We start from the raw sequence: 18,030 nt of genomic DNA on the forward strand, positions 1-18,030 counted from the left end.
CCCAGAGTTCTCCGGAAAATCAGGTCCGACTGCCATCGAGCCATACTCGTCGCTCCAGATTGGCCAAGAAGGTCGTGGTACCCGGATCTGTGGCATCTCACGGTAGGCCAACCGTGGACACTACCAGACCGTCCAGATTTGCTGTCTCAAGGGCCGTTTTTCCATCTGAATTCTGCGGCCCTGAACCTGACTGTGTGGCCATTGAGTCCTGGATCCTAGCGGCCTCAGGTTTATCTCATGAGGTTGTTGCCACAATGAGACAGGCTAGAAAACCATCCTCAGCTAAGATCTATCACAGAACGTGGAAGATATTCTTAGCGTGGTGCTTGGCTCAAGGGTTTTCTCCCTGGCCATTTGCATTGCCAATTTTTCTTTCCTTCCTGCAGTCTGGGTTGGAAAAAGGTTTGTCGCTTAGCTCTCTTAAGGGTCAAGTCTCCGCGCTATCCGTATTCTTTCAGAAGCGCTTGGCACGGCTTTCTAAAGTACGCACGTTTCTCCAAGGAGTTTGTCATATCGTTCCTCCTTACAGACGGCCATTGGAACCCTGGGATCTGAACAAGGTTCTCATTGCTCTCCAGAAGCCGCCTTTCGAGCCTTTGAAAGAGGTTCCCCTTTCTCGGCTTTCACAAAAGGTAGTTTTTCTTGTGGCGGTCACGTCTCTTCGAAGAGTGTCCGAGCTAGCGGCGTTATCTTGCAAATCTCCCTTCCTGGTGTTTCACCAAGACAAGGTAGTACTGCGTCCAATTCCAGAGTTTTCTCCCAAGGTGGTTTCTTCCTTTCATCTCAATCAGGATATCACTTTGCCATCTTTGTGTCCGCATCCAGTTCACCAATTTGAAAAGGGTTTACATCTGTTGGACCTGGTGAGAGCACTCAGGATTTACATTTCTCGCACGGCGGCTCTACGCCGTTCTGATGCGCTCTTTGTCCTAGTCGCTGGTCAGCATAAGGGATCGCAAGCTTCCAAATCCACCCTGGCGCGGTGGATCAAGGAACCAATTCTTCACACATACCGTTCTGCTGGGCTTCCGATTCCATCTGGACTGAAGGCCCATTCTACCAGAGCCGTGGGTGCGTCCTGGGCATTGCGGCATCAGGCTACGGCTCAGCAAGTGTGCCAAGCGGCTACCTGGTCGAGTCTGCACACGTTTACCAAACACTATCAAGTGCATACCTACGCTTCGGCAGATGCCAGCCTAGGTAGACAGGTCCTTCAGGCGGCGGTGGCCCACCTGTAGGAAGAGGCTGTCTGACAGCCCGTTCATGTGGTATCTTTTTACCCACCCAGGGACTGCTTTTGGACGTCCCACTGTCTGGGTCTCCCAATTAGGAGCGAAAAAGAAGAAGGGAATTTTGTTTACTTACCGTAAATTCCTTTTCTTCTAGCTCCAATTGGGAGACCCAGCACCCGCCCTATTTGTTCTTAGGGTTTCGTTTTTTTCGGGTGCACATGTTGTTCATGTTGTTTCTTAAGTTCTCCGATCGTGTTATCGGATTGAATTTGTTTTTGAAACTGTTATTGGCTTTCCTCCTTCTTGCTTTGGTACTAAAACTGAGGAATCTGTACTCCTACGGGAGGGTGTATAGCCAGAAGGGGAGGGGCCTTACACTTTTAAGTGTAGTTCTTTGTGCGGCCTCCAGAGGGCAGTAGCTATACACCACTGTCTGGGTCTCCCAATTGGAGCTAGAAGAAAAGGAATTTACGGTAAGTAAACAAAATTCCCTTCTTTTACCTAGCTGCATCATCAGTGTGGTTTTACAATTTTATGGGATCGTCACCTACGGGTTTTCCTTTTGATCCTTATTAAAATACCTCGTACCTTTTATAAATAAAAGGTTTTATGCTTATGTCATTTTGTCTTTCACTTTCTATACATCTACTTGTTGTGAGTAATCTAGAGACTGGAAATGTGTTGCTCACACAGATGTATAGTGTCAGCCAAAAGTTTGGACATAGCTGTTCATGCAGTGGGTTTCCTTGAACTTATTGGAATATGCACATTGTAGCTTCAGACTGAAGGCAGCAAAAACACAATTTAACACTGGTGAAACATCAGAATGTGTTAAACCTGAGATTCCTCACGAGTCTGCCTAGTTACTCTAATGACAGCTTTATATCCTCTTGGTATTCTCTCCAGTTGCGGTCACCTGGAATGGTTTCCAATTAACTGGTCTCCTTGTTAAGAGTTCATTAGTGGATTCGCCGGCCTTCAGAAAGGGTTTGTGACCATGAGGTATTTTGCAGAGACAATGTTGGTTCACAGCTACATACAGGGCTGAGCCTATTTCACAACTGTTCTGAGCCAGAATATGGCAAGAATCACTGAACGAAGAGCAACAGTCCACCATTACTTTAACATATGAAGATCAGTCAATCCGGAAAAGAGCTAGAACCATGAAGGTATCCTCACGCGCAGTAATCAAAACATCAATCTCTATAAGCATTGGCTCTCATGAAGACCACCACAAGAAACCAAGGCGAAAAATTACCTATGCTGCAGAGGATAAGTCCATCAACGTTACCAGCTTCAAAAAACAAACTCGCAGTGCCTCAGATAACAGCCCTTATTGATGCACAGACATCAAGTTGCAGACACCACATAGCATCAAGTGTCTAGAGGAGACTGAGAAATGGATGTTTATGGGCAAATTTCTGTAAATATGCCACTACTGAGGAGTGTTAACAAGAAGAGACTTGTTTGTGTCAAGCAATACAAGGACCTGGACATCAGATCAGTGGAAATCTGTACTGTGATCTGAGAAGTTAAATTTGAGACTTTTGGCATTAAGCGCGATGTGTTTCTGAAACAAAAAGTAAACGGGTGGTTTTAACATGCATTTTGGCCACTGTGCATCATGGAGGGGTGGCTCTGCTGGTGACACTGTTCTTGATTTACTCCAAATACAAGGCACATTACCAAGAAGGACTACCACAGTGTTCTGCAACGACTGCCATCTCTTATAGTGTGTAGTTAGTGGGACCATCATTTGAGGTGACACAATACAATGATCCAAAACACCTCCAGGCAATGTAACGGCCAAGTGACTAAGAAGGGGAGGGATGGAGACTGCTCCCGAAGATATGGCTACACCATCACCCAACCTCAACCCAATGGAGATGGTTTGAAAAAAGTTGGATGCAGAGTGAAGGCAAAGGAGCGACAAGTGCTCAGCTCCTCTGGGAACTTCGAGACTGATTTAAAAGTAATCTCCGGTGACGACCTGATGAAGCTTCTCGAGAGAAAGTCAAGGGGGTGAAAAGTGGTCATCAGAGTAAAGGGGATTTGCGACTGAGAAATCTACGATTTAACTTATTCTGGTTTGTTTAACCCGTGTTTCATTACTCCTTTTTTCCTTACGTGTTCCTTTTGTAGTCTTGTTACTTTGTTTGATCTTACAATTCAGTACGATCAAGGAAAATCATTGAATGAACAGGTGTGTCCAAAGTTTTGACTGGTACTTTGTCTCATTACTGTGTAACTTTATTTTCTTTCAAACCCTCGTGTTCCAATCGGGTCTTTCACTGATCATCTGCCCCTGGTTGTACTGTACATTGCTCTGTTTTATTTCTGTAGAGTTTATGCCGTATGTTTTTCAAGTAATGTCTTTGCTCCTGGAGATGCACAAAGATGACATCCCCTCCTCCTACATGTCCTTGTTCCCGCACCTTCTGCAGCCGATTTTGTGGGAGAGAACTGGAAATATTCCTCCCCTAGTGAGACTCTTACAAGCCTTCCTGGAGAGAGGATCAAGATTAATTGCAGCCAATGCCACTGATAAAATTGTGAGTAACCGTGCAGCAATTGTGTGACCCTCCCACAAACTAGTCCATGGTACAGTACGTTCTGTATCTCAATCCAGGTGCCCGGGTCAAGAGGTGCCGGCACTCTACAGTTTTCATGCTCATGTTGGTGATGATGCTTCAGTTTTGTTTTTTTTTCTTAAGAATCTTGTAACGTTTTCTGTCATATTTAGTAATTCTGGTGTCACAGCACTACATTAAGGCCTAAGACAAACGGCATGAAAATCGTAGAGTGGAATGCGTTAAAACATCGCATTGCACTCAGACCAATATTATCAGCACCCATATGTGTCAGCACCCATGAGCAATTATTTTCTCAGCCCTAATCGGACCGAGAAAACAATCGCAGCATGCTGAGATTGTAATGCGTTCCTGGTTTCTCTCGCACCCATTCAAGTCTATTGGGCGAGAGAAAAATCGCACTGCACTCGCGGTACACTGGTGTTATGCGACTGCAGAGCGAGAATGGCAATAGCCGGCTACGAAGGAGAGAGGGAGATAAATCCCTCCCCTCCTCAGCACCGGCCCACCCCCCCCCGCAGCTGAGGTCCGATCGCATAATCTGACCTCAGTCGCAGTGACACCCGCATGACACTCGGCTCCTGCTGTGCTGCCAGCGGGAGCCAAGTGTCATGTGAGGATCGCATTAGTCCTCCGTGTGGCCCCGGCCTAAAGAGGCAGCACATTTTCTTTATCGTTCCTTTATGGGAGACCCAGACCATGGGTGTATGCTACTGCCCCCCGGAGGACACACAAAGTTACTACACTCAAAAACGTGTAGCTCCTCCCTCCTAGCATATACACCCCCTGCCAGCCAGATCTAGCCAGTTTTTTGCTTTGTGTCAGGAGGCACACACATGTATTCTCTTTGGAAGAAGAGTTGATTTTTTTTTTTTTTTTTTTTTTTTTTTTTTTTTCTAAAGATTTGGAAGAAAAGTGGGTCCACTGGACTCCCGGCATGTCCCTTCACACTCCCCTGGCGGCAGTGCTGTTAAGGTTGATTCAGGGCAGGAGCCCTTCATGCCGCGCTCCTTCACCATCTCTAGTGGCTCTGGCTTGAAGTTGGAGCCAACACGGTTCTCTCTGCCTTGCAGGAGACCGGCCTCCATCCGCAGCCCTGGTGCAGGACCCTGCTGGAAGGAGCACTGGACCCCCATCCCACCAGGGACTGGACCCTGCGTCTCAAAGCTAAGTATAGAGACGTTATTCAGAGGGTCCTTTCTGCAATGTGGGGCACTTTTAATGTGGGGGACAGTGATGCTTGATAATGCTGCTTTTACTGTGTTTCCGGCCGGTTCCACGGTTTTTTACTGGGAACCGCGCCGATGTTGCCTGATTCTGGGCCGCATGTATAACTCTAGGCCCCGGCTTCAGCCGCGGCCTAGTTTCGTTTCGTTCCCCTGCATGTCAGACATGCAGGGGGACGCTGCAGAGCCGCCCGCCGGCCGCTCTGCACAGGGGAGGACACTCCTATCTGAGGAGATGATTCCCTCCCCTGTACATCTCCTTCGCCCTCCGATTCCCGCTTCTGGGTTAACCTCCGCCCCCCCCCCCTCGCTCTGGCGCCATTTTCTCAGCGTCTTAGTACACTGGACGGCGCTGGCTGCTCTGCAGCAGAGGGAGGGAATATCTGGCTGGGGGTCCAGGCTGGAATCTGGAGGGCACACATATAGCGGCCTGATAAGTCACAACCTCTGGTTGTGCACTTTTATTCACTCTCAGGGCATGAAGGAGTTAATTCCTTATCATAGAATCTCCTCCTCAGCAGCATGTCTCACTCTAGCAGCAAAGCTCTACATGTTCTGCATGTAACCTTATATGCCTGAACCGACACACTGTAACGGTTCTTATGTGGTGGATAGTAGCAAGGCCTCAGCCGGGATTCTTCCCAGGCTGAACCTCTGTCTTGGGTATTCTAGCCATTCCAGACAGAGCCCCCACCTCTGCAGCATGTCACAGAGCGAGACTGCAGGCTGTTTTTATTATCCCCTGCAGGTAGTCTCGTACGGCTATACATGGGAGCTCATTAATGGTCCCTCCAGCTGCTCCGGTTCGGGGGCTGACCCCCGTAGGAATCTCCAGGGGTCGGCTGTCCCGGCATCTGCTGAGCATGCAGCCCCCTTCTCAGGGCGTTTTCTGCTTCGCTCAGCAAAGCTCACAAAGGACTCTCCTTCTGGACACAGACCCCGTCCTCCTGACAGGGAGACGCAGGGTCCCCTGTCCTCCCCGTCCCGCAGCTCCGATTACGAGCTGACTCGCTGGACGAGGAGGATGTCTCTACCACGGGCTCGGACGATCCGTCCGTAGGTGACGCAGATGCGAATGATTGGATTACGTCCATTATTCTTTTACTGGACCTCCATACGCCTGATCAGGGAAGTGTTCCCCGCTGGCAGAAATGCATCAGTATGCTTTAAACATGACGAGGAGTGTGTTCTTTCACCACTCCAGTTTTCAGCCCGCTGCGTCCAAGCCCACAGCCTATCCTGCAGACCCCACAGCGGAGTTCTGCTGCCTGTCTCCCCCTCCCATCTGAGGTGGTCAAGGAGTGTACTCATCCGCCAAGGGTAGCCACTCCGGTGTCTAGACTTTCAGCCCAGATAGTTGTATCAGTGGCGGACGGCACCTCTATATGGATCCTACGGTACAATAATTTTGTACTGGACCTCAATCCGCCGGTGTTACCTTATCTAGGTGAACACAACGTGTGTTCCTTAACCTCTCCAGTTTTTCAGGCCCCTGGGACCAGCCAGGGTCCGCTCTGATCGCTTCCCATGAAGCGTGATTCTGAGGACTGGATTTCCCCTGTCCACCAACGGTGGTCAAGTAGTGGGCTCATTCACCTCTGGTGGCTCAGCCCGGGCCGTTATGTCAGTGCCTGATGGCTCCTCACTTACGGTTCTGCGGTCCGCCCGGTTGTCCTTTGGGCCAAGTCGGTATGAGGACGGCAGGAGCTTTCTTCCCCTCAGCTTGCAGCAGTGCGGTTTTTTTTTTTTTTTTGTACCTTCTCTGCTTCTCTGGAGGAGATGCATCCTCCCACAGGGACTCTATGCCAAAACGGTTGCCTGAACTTACAGACTTCAGTTCTATACCAGGTCTGCCATGCTGGACGCCGCACGGCGGTGATCTGGGCTCCCTTCCTCGCTATCCGCAGGCTCCTGTGGCTTCGGATTTGGAAGGCAGATGCCTCTATGGAGGTTCCCTGCTGGGCTCCCACTTGGAGAGACCAGTGTCCTCGGAACCAACTGAGTGAATTTAAGGAAGCTCTTGGCGGGAAGTGTTCTTCCTTGCCACAAACCTAAACCAGGGCACCTGTCCAGGACAGGAATCAGTTGAGGTTTCGGTGGTTTCCGTTCCTCCGTCTGATCGTCCTCTAGGTCAGCCTAGGTCCATAGAACCAAATAGCTCGAAGCTGCGTCTTCAGAAGGCCGCAGGAGATGCTGTCACTGAGTCAGCTTCCTCCGAGCTATTTAGCCACGCCAACAACCTCCTTGGTCGGTGGCAGGCTCTCTCCACTGGCGACGTAGGGTTCTAACACGTCTCCGTTCAGTGGGGGCGAGACTTTATCTCCCTTGGCTACAGGATGGACTTCTGTCCACCCGCCAAACAGTTTTTCTCTGTCATCTCCTCCCTGCTCCAAAGCCGCCACCTTCTCACAGGCCGTGGCATTTCTGGCAGGCCAATGGAGTAATTGTACCGGTTCCCGTCTGGGAACGGTTCTGAGATTTTTGCTTAAATCTATTCCTAGTCCCCGAAGAGGGCAGTGCTTCCGACCTGGATCTTTAGCTCTCAAGCATAGCCAGGTGTGGCGTTTTCTCATTGAGTCTTGGTTTTGTTCCGTGTGTTTTTTTCACCGGATCAATCAAGACTCCATGGAGATTCCCTAGCAACCATCGGCATCAGAGATGCCTATCGGCAGGAGTCAATCGCAGTTTCACACCAGCGTTGACTGCGTTTTGACAATCGGAGTGGTCCAATTCGTGGCTCTTCCCTTGGGGTCAGACAAGGCTCCTCCAGTATCCTCATGGGGCAGCTGTGATCAGGGTCCTGCCCCCCTAGGGTTTGGCAGTGATCTTTGGCCCTGGACGGTTTTCTTGTTGGGTTCTCATCCAGTGCTGACTCTTAGCAGAGTGCTTCGTTCACTCTCGCCACTCTGACCTATCGGGTGGCTTGTCTTTCTGTGCAAGTCCACTCTGACCTCGAACCAGAGGTTCTCAGGGCGTCAATGGAAGTGGTTCCTTGCCCAGTTTTTCCTGCGTCCTCTGAGACTGGATATTTTCCGCTGTACTAGCGAACTCACTCCTCCCACGGGATGGTGGCTTCGCCACTGACCAGGGGCTCGTTTCAGTGGTGGCTTCGGCCACTCTGTCTCAGGGGCGCTCCTTTTCTGGTCCGTTCCGGGTGATCCTCACCAGGATGCTAGCCTATCCGCCTTGGGAACAGTATATCTCCATCGTGGAGCGCAGGGCGCTTGGACTCTGTCCGAATCAGCCCTCTGGATCAATGTGCTGGAAATCAGGGCTGTATTTCTTGCCCTCTAAGCCTTCACCATCTGTGGGCGGCTAGGCACATTCGAGTCCAGTCGGACAACGTGACAGCGTTTTCCTACACCAGCTTCCAAGGCGGGACACTCAGCCACCTGGCAATCATGGCGGCTCAACATCCTTCAGTGGACAGGGGACTCCTAGTCCACCGTATCCGCAGTCCACATGCTAGATGTGAAAACTACGAGGCAGGCTATTTCAGCTGTCCTACCGTGGTCCACAATCCTCAGGTTTTGCGGTAGCCACACTAGTTCAGGTTTGATCCCAGCTTTGTCTCTTTACGAATTTCCCCCTCTACCTCTTGTCCAGAGTCCTGCGCAAGATCGGTAACGGGGGCCGTCGGGTCATTCTCCAGATTGACCCAAGCAGGCTTCGTTCTCTGACCTGCTCCTTCTGTCCGTTGGGTTGCCTTCGCATCTTCCGGACCGTTCAGACCTTTTCTCAAAAGGTCCGTTTTTGCCCCGTCAGAATTCTGGATTCTCAGAATGACGGCGTAGCTCTTGAGTCCTGGATCTTAGCGACTTCTGATATCCTTCCTGAAGTCATCTCCACTATGACTCGAGCTCCTAAGTGTCCTTTGACCTTTTTTTGGCCTTGCCGACCCTCCTGTCCCTTGCACAGGCCGGTCTATAGCTAGGACTATCCCTCTTTAACGGACAGGTCTCGGCTCTGTCAGTATGTGCCAGCGGCGAATCGTCCGGCTGGCTCCGGTGCGCTCCTTTAAGGGCACATCCCACATCATCCGCCTTCCGGCGGCCTATGGAGACCTCGGACCTTAATCCGGTCCTCCCGGTTCCCGGAAACCCCCCTTGCGCCATCTTCGGGAGGTTTCTTTGTTGTGTCTTTCACAGAAAGTACTCTTTCTAGTGGCTATCATTTCCCGCCAGAGAGTTCTGGCTGCACTCCCTCGGAGTCACCCCCTTTTTTTGGTCCTTTGCATCAAGACAAGGTGGTCTTCATCCGACTCCGGACTTTTTCCCTAAGGCGGTTACTGCTTCCACCTTATTCGGGGCAATTTTCCTGCTTTCCTTTTGTCCGGCTCCTATTCATCGCTTAAGAAAGCGTTGCATATCCTGGATCTGGTGCGGCCGCTCCGGATCTATGTGTCTCGCACCGCCGTTATTAGTCGGTGCACCTCTATGGTGCTGACTGTTCGTCAGCGTAGCGGTCTCTCGGCATCTATGCCGACCCTGGTTCGTTGGCTTAGGTCGGCCATTTCCGAGACCTACAAGTGTACTCAGGTGCCTTCCCCGCCGGGGATCAGAGCACATTTGATCAGACCTGTCGGCGCCTTTTTGGGCTTTCAAGCACCAGGTTACGGCTCAGTAGGTCTGTCAGACTCCAGCTCGAATTAGTCTGCATACTTTTTCGAAGCACTACCCAAGGCATGCTCATGCTTTGGCAGACGCGGGCTTGGGCAGACGCATTTTTCCGGCGTCTGTCGCCCATTTGTGAAGTTAGGTTTGCATGCTTCTCAGTGTCTGTTTATTCCCACCCATGGACTGCTTTGGAACGTCCCATGGTCTGGGTCTCCCATAAAGGAACGATAAAGAAAAAGAGAATTTTGTTTACTTACCGTAAATTCTTTTTCTTATAGTTCCGACATGGGAGACCCAGCACCCTCCCTATTGCCTGTTGGCAGGTTTCTTGTTCCGGTGTCTTCACCGGCTGTTATTGTTGTAGACAGAGGTTCCGGTTCTGCCGGATTTTACTCCGTCTCTTCTTGTGGGTGGATGTCCTCCTTCAGCTTTTGCACTAAACTGGCTAGATCTGGCTGGCAGGGGGTGTATATGCTAGGAGGGAGGAGCTACACGTTTTTGAGTGTAGTAACTTTGTGTGTCCTCCGGGGGGCAGTAGCATACACCCATGGTCTGGGTCTCCCATGTCGGAACTATAAGAAAAAGAATTTACGGTAAGTAAACAAAATTCTCTTTTTTATTTTTCTTCCAATAACATAATTTTCTTTTTTTTTTTCCGTTGATATAGCCGCATGAAGGGCTTGTGTTTTGTAGGATGAATTGTATTTTGAAGGTCCATAAAATGACCACAGAAGCAATAAAAAATGTTCAAATTTCTGCATGCCGAGCTGTAATTTTTATTGGAACAAATTGAGTAGATGGTGCTGCGACGGAAAGATAGTTTGTGATGAAGTTGAGCAAAAAAGATGTTGGTCGGTGGCCACTGGGCCTGATCCATGCCCACCTCCTCTTACAGTTAGGTCCAGAAATATTTGGACAGTGACATAATTTTCGCGAGTTGGGCTCTGCATGCCACCACATTGGATTTGAAATGAAACCTCTACAACAGAATTCAAGTGCAGATTGTAACGTTTAATTTGAAGGTTTGAACAAAAATATCTGATAGAAATTGTAGGAATTGTACACATTTCTTTACAAACACTCCACATTTTAGGAGGTCAAAAGTAATTGGACAAATAAATCAAACCCAAAAAAAATATTTTTATTTTCAATATTTTGTTGCGAATCCTTTGGAGGCAATCACTGCCTTAAGTCTGGAACCCATGGACATCACCAAACGCTGGGTTTCCTCCTTCTTAATGCTTTGCCAGGCCTTTACAGCCGCAGCCTTCAGGTCTTGCTTGTTTGTGGGTCTTTCCGTCTTAAGTCTGGATTTGAGCAAGTGAAATGCATGCTCAATTGGGTTAAGATCTGGTGATTGACTTGGCCATTGCAGAATGTTCCACTTTTTTGTACTCATGAACTCCTGGGTAGCTTTGGCTGTATGCTTGGGGTCATTGTCCATCTGTACTATGAAGCGCCGTCCGATCAACTTTGCGGCATTTGGCTGAATCTGGGCTGAAAGTATATCCCGGTACACTTCAGAATTCATCCGGCTACTCTTGTCTGCTGTTATGTCATCAATAAACACAAGTGACCAGTGCCATTGAAAGCCATGCATGCCCATGCCATCACGTTGCCTCCACCATGTTTTACAGAGGATGTGGTGTGCCTTGGATCATGTGCTGTTCCCTTTCTTCTCCAAACTTTTTTCTTCCCATCATTCTGGTACAGGTTGATCTTTGTCTCATCTGTCCATAGAATACTTTTCCAGAACGGAGCTGGCTTCATGAGGTGTTTTTCAGCAAATTTAACTCTGGCCTGTCTATTTTTGGAATTGATGAATGGTTTGCATCTAGATGTGAACCCTTTGTATTTACTTTCATGGAGTCTTCTCTTTTACTGTTGACTTAGAGACAGATACACCTACTTCACTGAGAGTGTTCTGGACTTCAGTTGATGTTGTGAATGGGTTCTTCTTCACCAAATAAAGTATGCGGCGATCATCCATCACTGTTGTCATCCGTGGACGCCCAGGCCTTTTTGAGTTCCCAAGCTCACCAGTCAATTCCTTTTTTCTCAGAATGTACCGGACTGTGGATTTTGCTACTCCAAGCATGTCTGCTATCTCTCTGATGGATTTTTTCTTTTCGTTGTCGCTCCATTGGGAGACCCAGACAATTGGGTGTATAGCTTCTGCCTCCGGAGGCCACACAAAGTATTACACTTTAAAAAGTGTAACCCCTCCCCTCTGCCTATACACCCTCCCGTGGATCACGGGCTCCTCAGTTTTATGCTTTGTGTGGAAGGAGGCACACATCCACTCATGCATTCTCATATTAGTTATGTCGGTTGGAAGAAAAGAGGGCCCCCATGGGGCCCCCGGCATGTTCCCTTCTCACCCCACTATGTCGGCGGTGTTGTTAAGGTTGAGGTACCCATTGCGGGTACAAAGGCCGGAGCCTCATGCCGTCTCCTTCACCAACCCTTAGCGGCTCTGGGAGAAGTGGGATCCTGAACGGTCAGCCATTTGCTGGGACCGTGCTTCCTCCGCAGCCCCTGTGGGAATCTGCCGGACCGGAGTCTATTCAACCTCAGGGACCGGGCCCTGCAACTCTAAGGTACTCTGTGTCCCCATTGGGGAATATGCAGGAGCGCACCTTCTTCCCGGACGCTGCGGCAGCTGCTGCATTGAGGAGACCGGCGGACTTCCGCGCCGATCGTGCCTGCTTGTCGGGCGCGGTCTCAAATTTAGTCCCCGGCTTCATCGCGGCCTAGTCGCAAAAATCCCGCCCCCGGGCCTGCCTGTCAGGGGTAAGGGCGGGACTGCCGACCTGACGTCTGATGTGAGGGCTGGAGCATCCTGCATGTTTCCTCCCCCCTCACTGATCACTGTGGGGACCCCAGATTCCCACACTTTCCTGGCGCCGCCCACGGCTTCACTCCTCCCCTGAGATCTCCGGCAGCCATTTTTTGGGCATTCTGCCGGTGGAGGATTCTCAGGAACAGCTCTGCAGCTCCAGGGGACCTAAAGCTGGGAATCTGGAGGCACACACTCCGCTTGTTTAGCGGTCGGTAAGCCACACCGGTCACCCGGTGCTGGTCCCCCCTAGGGTGCCGGAATAGATACGTATTTATATATATATATATATTTCTGTTCGGTCGGGCTGTATACCCTGTTTTTGCCCATATACCCTCAGTGATCATTCTCCTAGGAGACAACAGCATGTCGTCCACAAGGAGCAAAGCTGTTAAGGCACAGGGGTTTTTTGCGGCTTGTAGCTCTTGTGGGGCTATGTTACCTGCGGGTTCCACCTACCCTCACTGTGAGCAATGCTCGACCTCTGTTTCACTTGCTCAGCCGGAGCCTCGGTCACTAGTGGACCCCTCGGCTCATGTAGACCCCCCTGCTCCCCCTGTCCAGGCGGCAGGGACAGAGTTCTCCTCTTTTGCTGAGAAACTCTCTTTGTCACTTTCACAATCCATGGCTCAGTCTATGGACAAATGGTCTGCCAAGCTGCTAGAAGCTTTGCAGTCCAGACCGGTCCTTACACAGGCCCCGGCCCCTGTTGGATCGTCACCTCCAGGCCCCTCTCGGTCTGAGCCGCAGCGCGCTCCCAGGTTGGGCCCTAGGTCCCACGCGGAGGACTCCTGCCAGGACCACAGTCCTAGACAGGCTAAGCGGGCTCGCTGGGAATCTTCCCCGACTTCTTCACGCTGCTCGGGTTCCCAGCTTGAGGACTCTCTGGAGGACGAGGCGGACGTCGCAGCTCAGGGTTCTGACCCTGACGTCGCCCTTAACCTTGATACACCTGAGGGGGACACATTAGTGAATGATCTTACCTCGTCCATCAACCAGGTGTTGGATCTCTCTCCCCCGCCTCCTACTGTGGAGGAGTCGGCGTCTCAGCAGGAGAAACACCAGTTTCGGTTCCCCAAACGTACACGTAGTGCGTTCTTCGATCACTCTAACTTCAGAGACGCTGTCCAGAAGCCCAGAGCGGTTCCGGACAAGCGCTTTACTAAGCGCCTCACTGACACGCGTTACCCCTTCCCCGCTGAAGTCGTTAAGGGGTGGGCTCAATGTCCCAAGGTGGATCCTCCAGTCTCTAGATTGGCGGCTAGATCTGTGGTATCGGTGGCAGATGGCTCATCACTAAAGGATGCCACTGACAGGCAGATAGAGCTCCTGGTGAAGTCCATCTTTTAGGCCACGGGCGCGTCTTTTGCCCCGGCCTTTGCAGCCGTGTGGGCACTCCAAGCTATCTCGGCTTGTCTGACTGAGATTAATGCTGTCACACGTAATTCTGCTCCGCAAGTTGCGTCTTTGACTTCTCAAGCGTCAGCTTTTTCTTCCTACGCCATGAACGCAGTCCTAGACTCGGCTAGCCGTACAGCTGTGGCATCTGCTAACTCTGTGGCAGTCCGCAGGGCCATGTGGCTGCGCGAATGGAAGGCAGTCTCGGCCTCCAAGAGGTTCTTAACCGGTTTGCCGTTTTCTGGCGAACGCTTGTTTGGCGAACGATTGGATGAGATTATTAAGGAATCCAAGGGAAAGGACTCCTCCTTACCCCAGTCCAGACCTAAGAGACCTCAACAACGGAAAATACAATCGAGGTTTCGGTCCTTTCGTCCCTCCGCCAAGCCCCAATCCTCTTCGTCCAGCAGGCAGGAGAAAGGCCAGAGGAACTCCTATGCGTGGCGGTCCAAGTCACGCCCCCAAAAGGCCGCAGGAGGCACTGCCTCCAAGGCGGCCTCCTCATGACTCTCGGCATCCCCTAACCGCATCCTCGGTCGGTGGCAGGCTCTCCCGCTTTGGCGACGCCTGGTGGCCACATGTTCAAGACCGATGGGTGAGAGACATTCTGTCTCACGGTTACAGGATAGAGTTCAGCTCTCGTCCTGCGGCTCGTTTCTTCAGAACCTCTCCGCCCCCCACTCAGGCCGACGCACTTTTTCAGGCGGTGGACGCTCTGAAGACAGAAGGAGTTGTGACCCCCGTTCCCCTTCAGGAACGTGGTCGCGGCTTTTACTCCAACTTGTTCGTGGTGCCAAAAAAGGACGGATCATTCCGTCCCGTTCTGGACCTCAAACTGCTCAACAGACACGTGAGAACCAGAAGGTTTCGGATGGAATCTCTCCGCTCGGTCATCGCCTCGATGTCACAAGGAGACTTCCTAGCATCGATCGACATCAAAGATGCTTATCTCCATGTGCCGATCGCACCCGAACATCAACGCTTCTTGCGTTTCGCCATCAGGGACGAACACCTTCAGTTCGTGGCATTGCCTTTCGGCCTGGCGACAGCCCCACGGGTTTTCACCAAAGTCATGGCATCCGTCGTGGCGGTCCTACACTCTCAGGGCCACTCGGTGATTCCCTACCTAGACGATCTCCTAGTCAGGGCCCCTTCTCGGGTGGCGTGTCAACACAGCCTTACAGTCGCTCTGACGACTCTCCAGCAGTTCGGGTGGATCATCAACTTCCCGAAATCCAAGTTGACACCGACCCAATCACTGACTTACCTCGGGATGGAGTTTCATACACAGTCAGCGGTAGTCAAGCTACTGCGAGACAAACAGCTTTCTCTGCAGGCAGGGGTGCAATCACTTCTTCGGAGTCAGTCACACCCCTTAAGGCGCCTCATGCACTTCCTGGGGAAGATGGTGGCAGCGATAGAGGCAGTGTCGTTCGCACAATTCCATCTACGGCAGCTCCAATGGGACATTCTCCGCAAATGGGACAGGAGGTCGGCTTCCCTCGACAGGAACGTCTCTCTTTCCCTTGCAACCAAGACGTCACTTCAGTGGTGGCTCCTTCCCAACTCTCTATCGCAGGGAAAATCCTTCCTACCCCCAACCTGGGCTGTGGACGCGAGCCTGTCAGGGTGGGGAGCGGTTTTTCTCCACCACAGGGCTCAGGGAACCTGGACTCCGATAGTCTTCCCTTCAGATCAATGTTCTGGAAATAAGGGCAGTGTATCTAGCCCTATTGGCTTTTCAGCGGTGGCTGGAGGGCAGGCAGATCCGTATTCAGTCGGACAACGCCACTGCCGTCGCATACATCAACCACCAAGGCGGCACTCGCAGTCGTCAAGCCTTCCAGGAAGTCCGGCGGATTCTGCAGTGGGTGGAAGCCACAGCCTCCACCATCTCCGCAGTTCACATCCCGGGCGTAGAAAACTGGGAAGCAGATTTTCTCAGTCGTCAGGGCATGGATGCGGGGGAATGGTCTCTGCACCCAGAAGTGTTTCGAGAGATCTGTCGCCGCTGGGGAACGCCGGACGTCGATCTCATTGCGTCACGGCACAACAACAAAGTCCCGGCATTCATGGCACGGTCTCAGGATCACAGAGCTCTGGCGGCGGACGCGTTAGTTCAGGACTGGTCGCAGTTCCGACTGCCTTGTGTGTTTCCTCCTCTGGCGATGCTGCCCAGAATGTTACGCAAGATCAGGTCCGACTGCCGTCGCGCCATTCTCGTCGCTCCAGACTGGCCGAGGCGTTCGTGGTACCCGGATCTGTGGCATCTCACGGTGGGTCAGCCGTGGGCGCTTCCAGACCGCCCAGACTTGCTGTCACAAGGGCCATTTTTCCATCTGAATTCTGTGGCCCTCAACCTGACTGTGTGGCCATTGAGTCCTGGCTCCTAGCGTCTTCAGGGTTATCTCAGGATGTCATTGCCACCATGAGACAAGCCAGGAAGCCAACGTCCGCCAAGATCTATTACAGGTCTTGGCAAATCTTCTTATCCTGGTGCTCTGATACCGGTTTCTCTCCATGGCCGTTTGCCTTACCCACTTTTCTTTCATTCCTCCAATCCGGAATGGACAAGGGTTTGTCACTCGGCTCTCTCAAGGGCCAAGTATCGGCGCTCTCCGTATTTTTTCAAAAACGTCTAGCCAGGCTTCCGCAGGTCCGCACGTTCCTGCAGGGAGTTTGCCACATAGTCCCACCTTACAAGCGTCCGCTGGAACCCTGGGATCTTAACAGGGTGCTAACGGCTCTTCAGAAACCACCTTTCGAGCCGCTGCGGGATGTCTCTTTCTCACGTCTTTCGCAAAAGGTGGCCTTTCTAGTGGCAATTACATCACTCCGGAGAGTGTCTGAGCTTGCAGCGCTGTCATGCAAAGCCCCCTTCCTGGTGTTTCACCAGGATAAGATGGTTCTGCGTCCGGTTCCGGAATTTCTCCCTAAGTTGGTATCTACTTTTCATCTCAATCAGGATATCTCCTTACCTTCATTTTGCCCTAATCCAATTCACCAATGTGAAAAGGATTTGCACTCTTTGGATCTGGTGAGAGCACTCCGGCTCTACGTGTCTCGCACGGCGCCCCTGCGTCGTTTAGATGCGCTCTTTGTCCATGTTGCTGGCCAGCGTAAGGGTTCGCAGGCTTCCAAGTCAACCTTGGCTCGGTGGATCAAGGAACCGATTCTTGAAGCCTACTGTTCTTCTGGGCTTCCGCTTCCTTCAGGTCTGAAGGCCCATTCTACCAGAGCCGTGGGTGCGTCCTGGGCATTGCGGCACAGGGCTACGGCTCAGCAGGTGTGTCAGGCAGCGACGTGGTCTAGTCTGCACACTTTCACGAAGCACTATCAAGTGCATACCTATGCTTCGGCAGACGCCAGTCTAGGTAGGCGAGTCCTTCAGGCGGCGGTTGCCCACCTGTAAGAGGAGGGCCGTTCGGCTCTTTTTATTGAGGTATTTTTTACCCACCCAGGGACTGCTTTTGGACGTCCCAATTGTCTGGGTCTCCCAATGGAGCGACAAAGAAGAAGGGAATTTTGTTTACTTACCGTAAATTCCTTTTCTTCTAGCTCCTATTGGGAGACCCAGCACCCGCCCCTTTGCCCTTCGGGCTGGTTGTTCTTTTGTGTACACATGTTGTTCATGTTGAATTGTTCTTTTGGTTCATGGTTCAGTTCTCCGAACATCCTTCGGATTGAATTTACCCTAGACCAATTTATAAGTATTCTCCTTCCTGCTTTTGCACCAAAACTGAGGAGCCCGTGATCCACGGGAGGGTGTATAGGCAGAGGGGAGGGGTTACACTTTTTAAAGTGTAATACTTTGTGTGGCCTCCGGAGGCAGAAGCTATACACCCAATTGTCTGGGTCTCCCAATAGGAGCTAGAAGAAAAGGAATTTACGGTAAGTAAACAAAATTCCCTTCTTTTTTCAGCCTCAGGATGTTCTGCTTCACCTCAATTGAGAGTTCCTTAGACCGCATGTTGTCTGGTCACAGCAACAGCTTCCAAATGCAAAACCACACACCTGTAATCAACCCCAGACCTTTTAACTACTTCATTGATTACAGGTTAACGAGGGAGACGCCTTCAGAGTTAATTGCAGCCCTTGGAGTCCCTTGTCCAATTACTTTTGGTCCCT

The 18,030-nt window shown here is 51.3% G+C and overlaps 1 protein-coding gene across 2 annotated transcripts in view; it reads left to right on the top strand.

Annotated features, from left to right (window-relative positions):
* Positions 1–18,030, top strand: part of CSE1L (chromosome segregation 1 like) — a 154,823-nt gene that overhangs the window by 96,750 nt on the left and 40,043 nt on the right. For both annotated transcript variants that reach the window (XM_075350646.1, XM_075350645.1), the window contains exon 20: positions 3,576–3,784. In XM_075350646.1, coding sequence (XP_075206761.1) covers positions 3,576–3,784 — 209 coding nt within the window. The remainder of the gene's footprint in view (positions 1–3,575; positions 3,785–18,030) is intronic.

This window comes from Anomaloglossus baeobatrachus, chromosome 5, assembly GCF_048569485.1.
Source record: "Anomaloglossus baeobatrachus isolate aAnoBae1 chromosome 5, aAnoBae1.hap1, whole genome shotgun sequence".
Taxonomy (NCBI): domain Eukaryota; kingdom Metazoa; phylum Chordata; class Amphibia; order Anura; family Aromobatidae; genus Anomaloglossus; species Anomaloglossus baeobatrachus.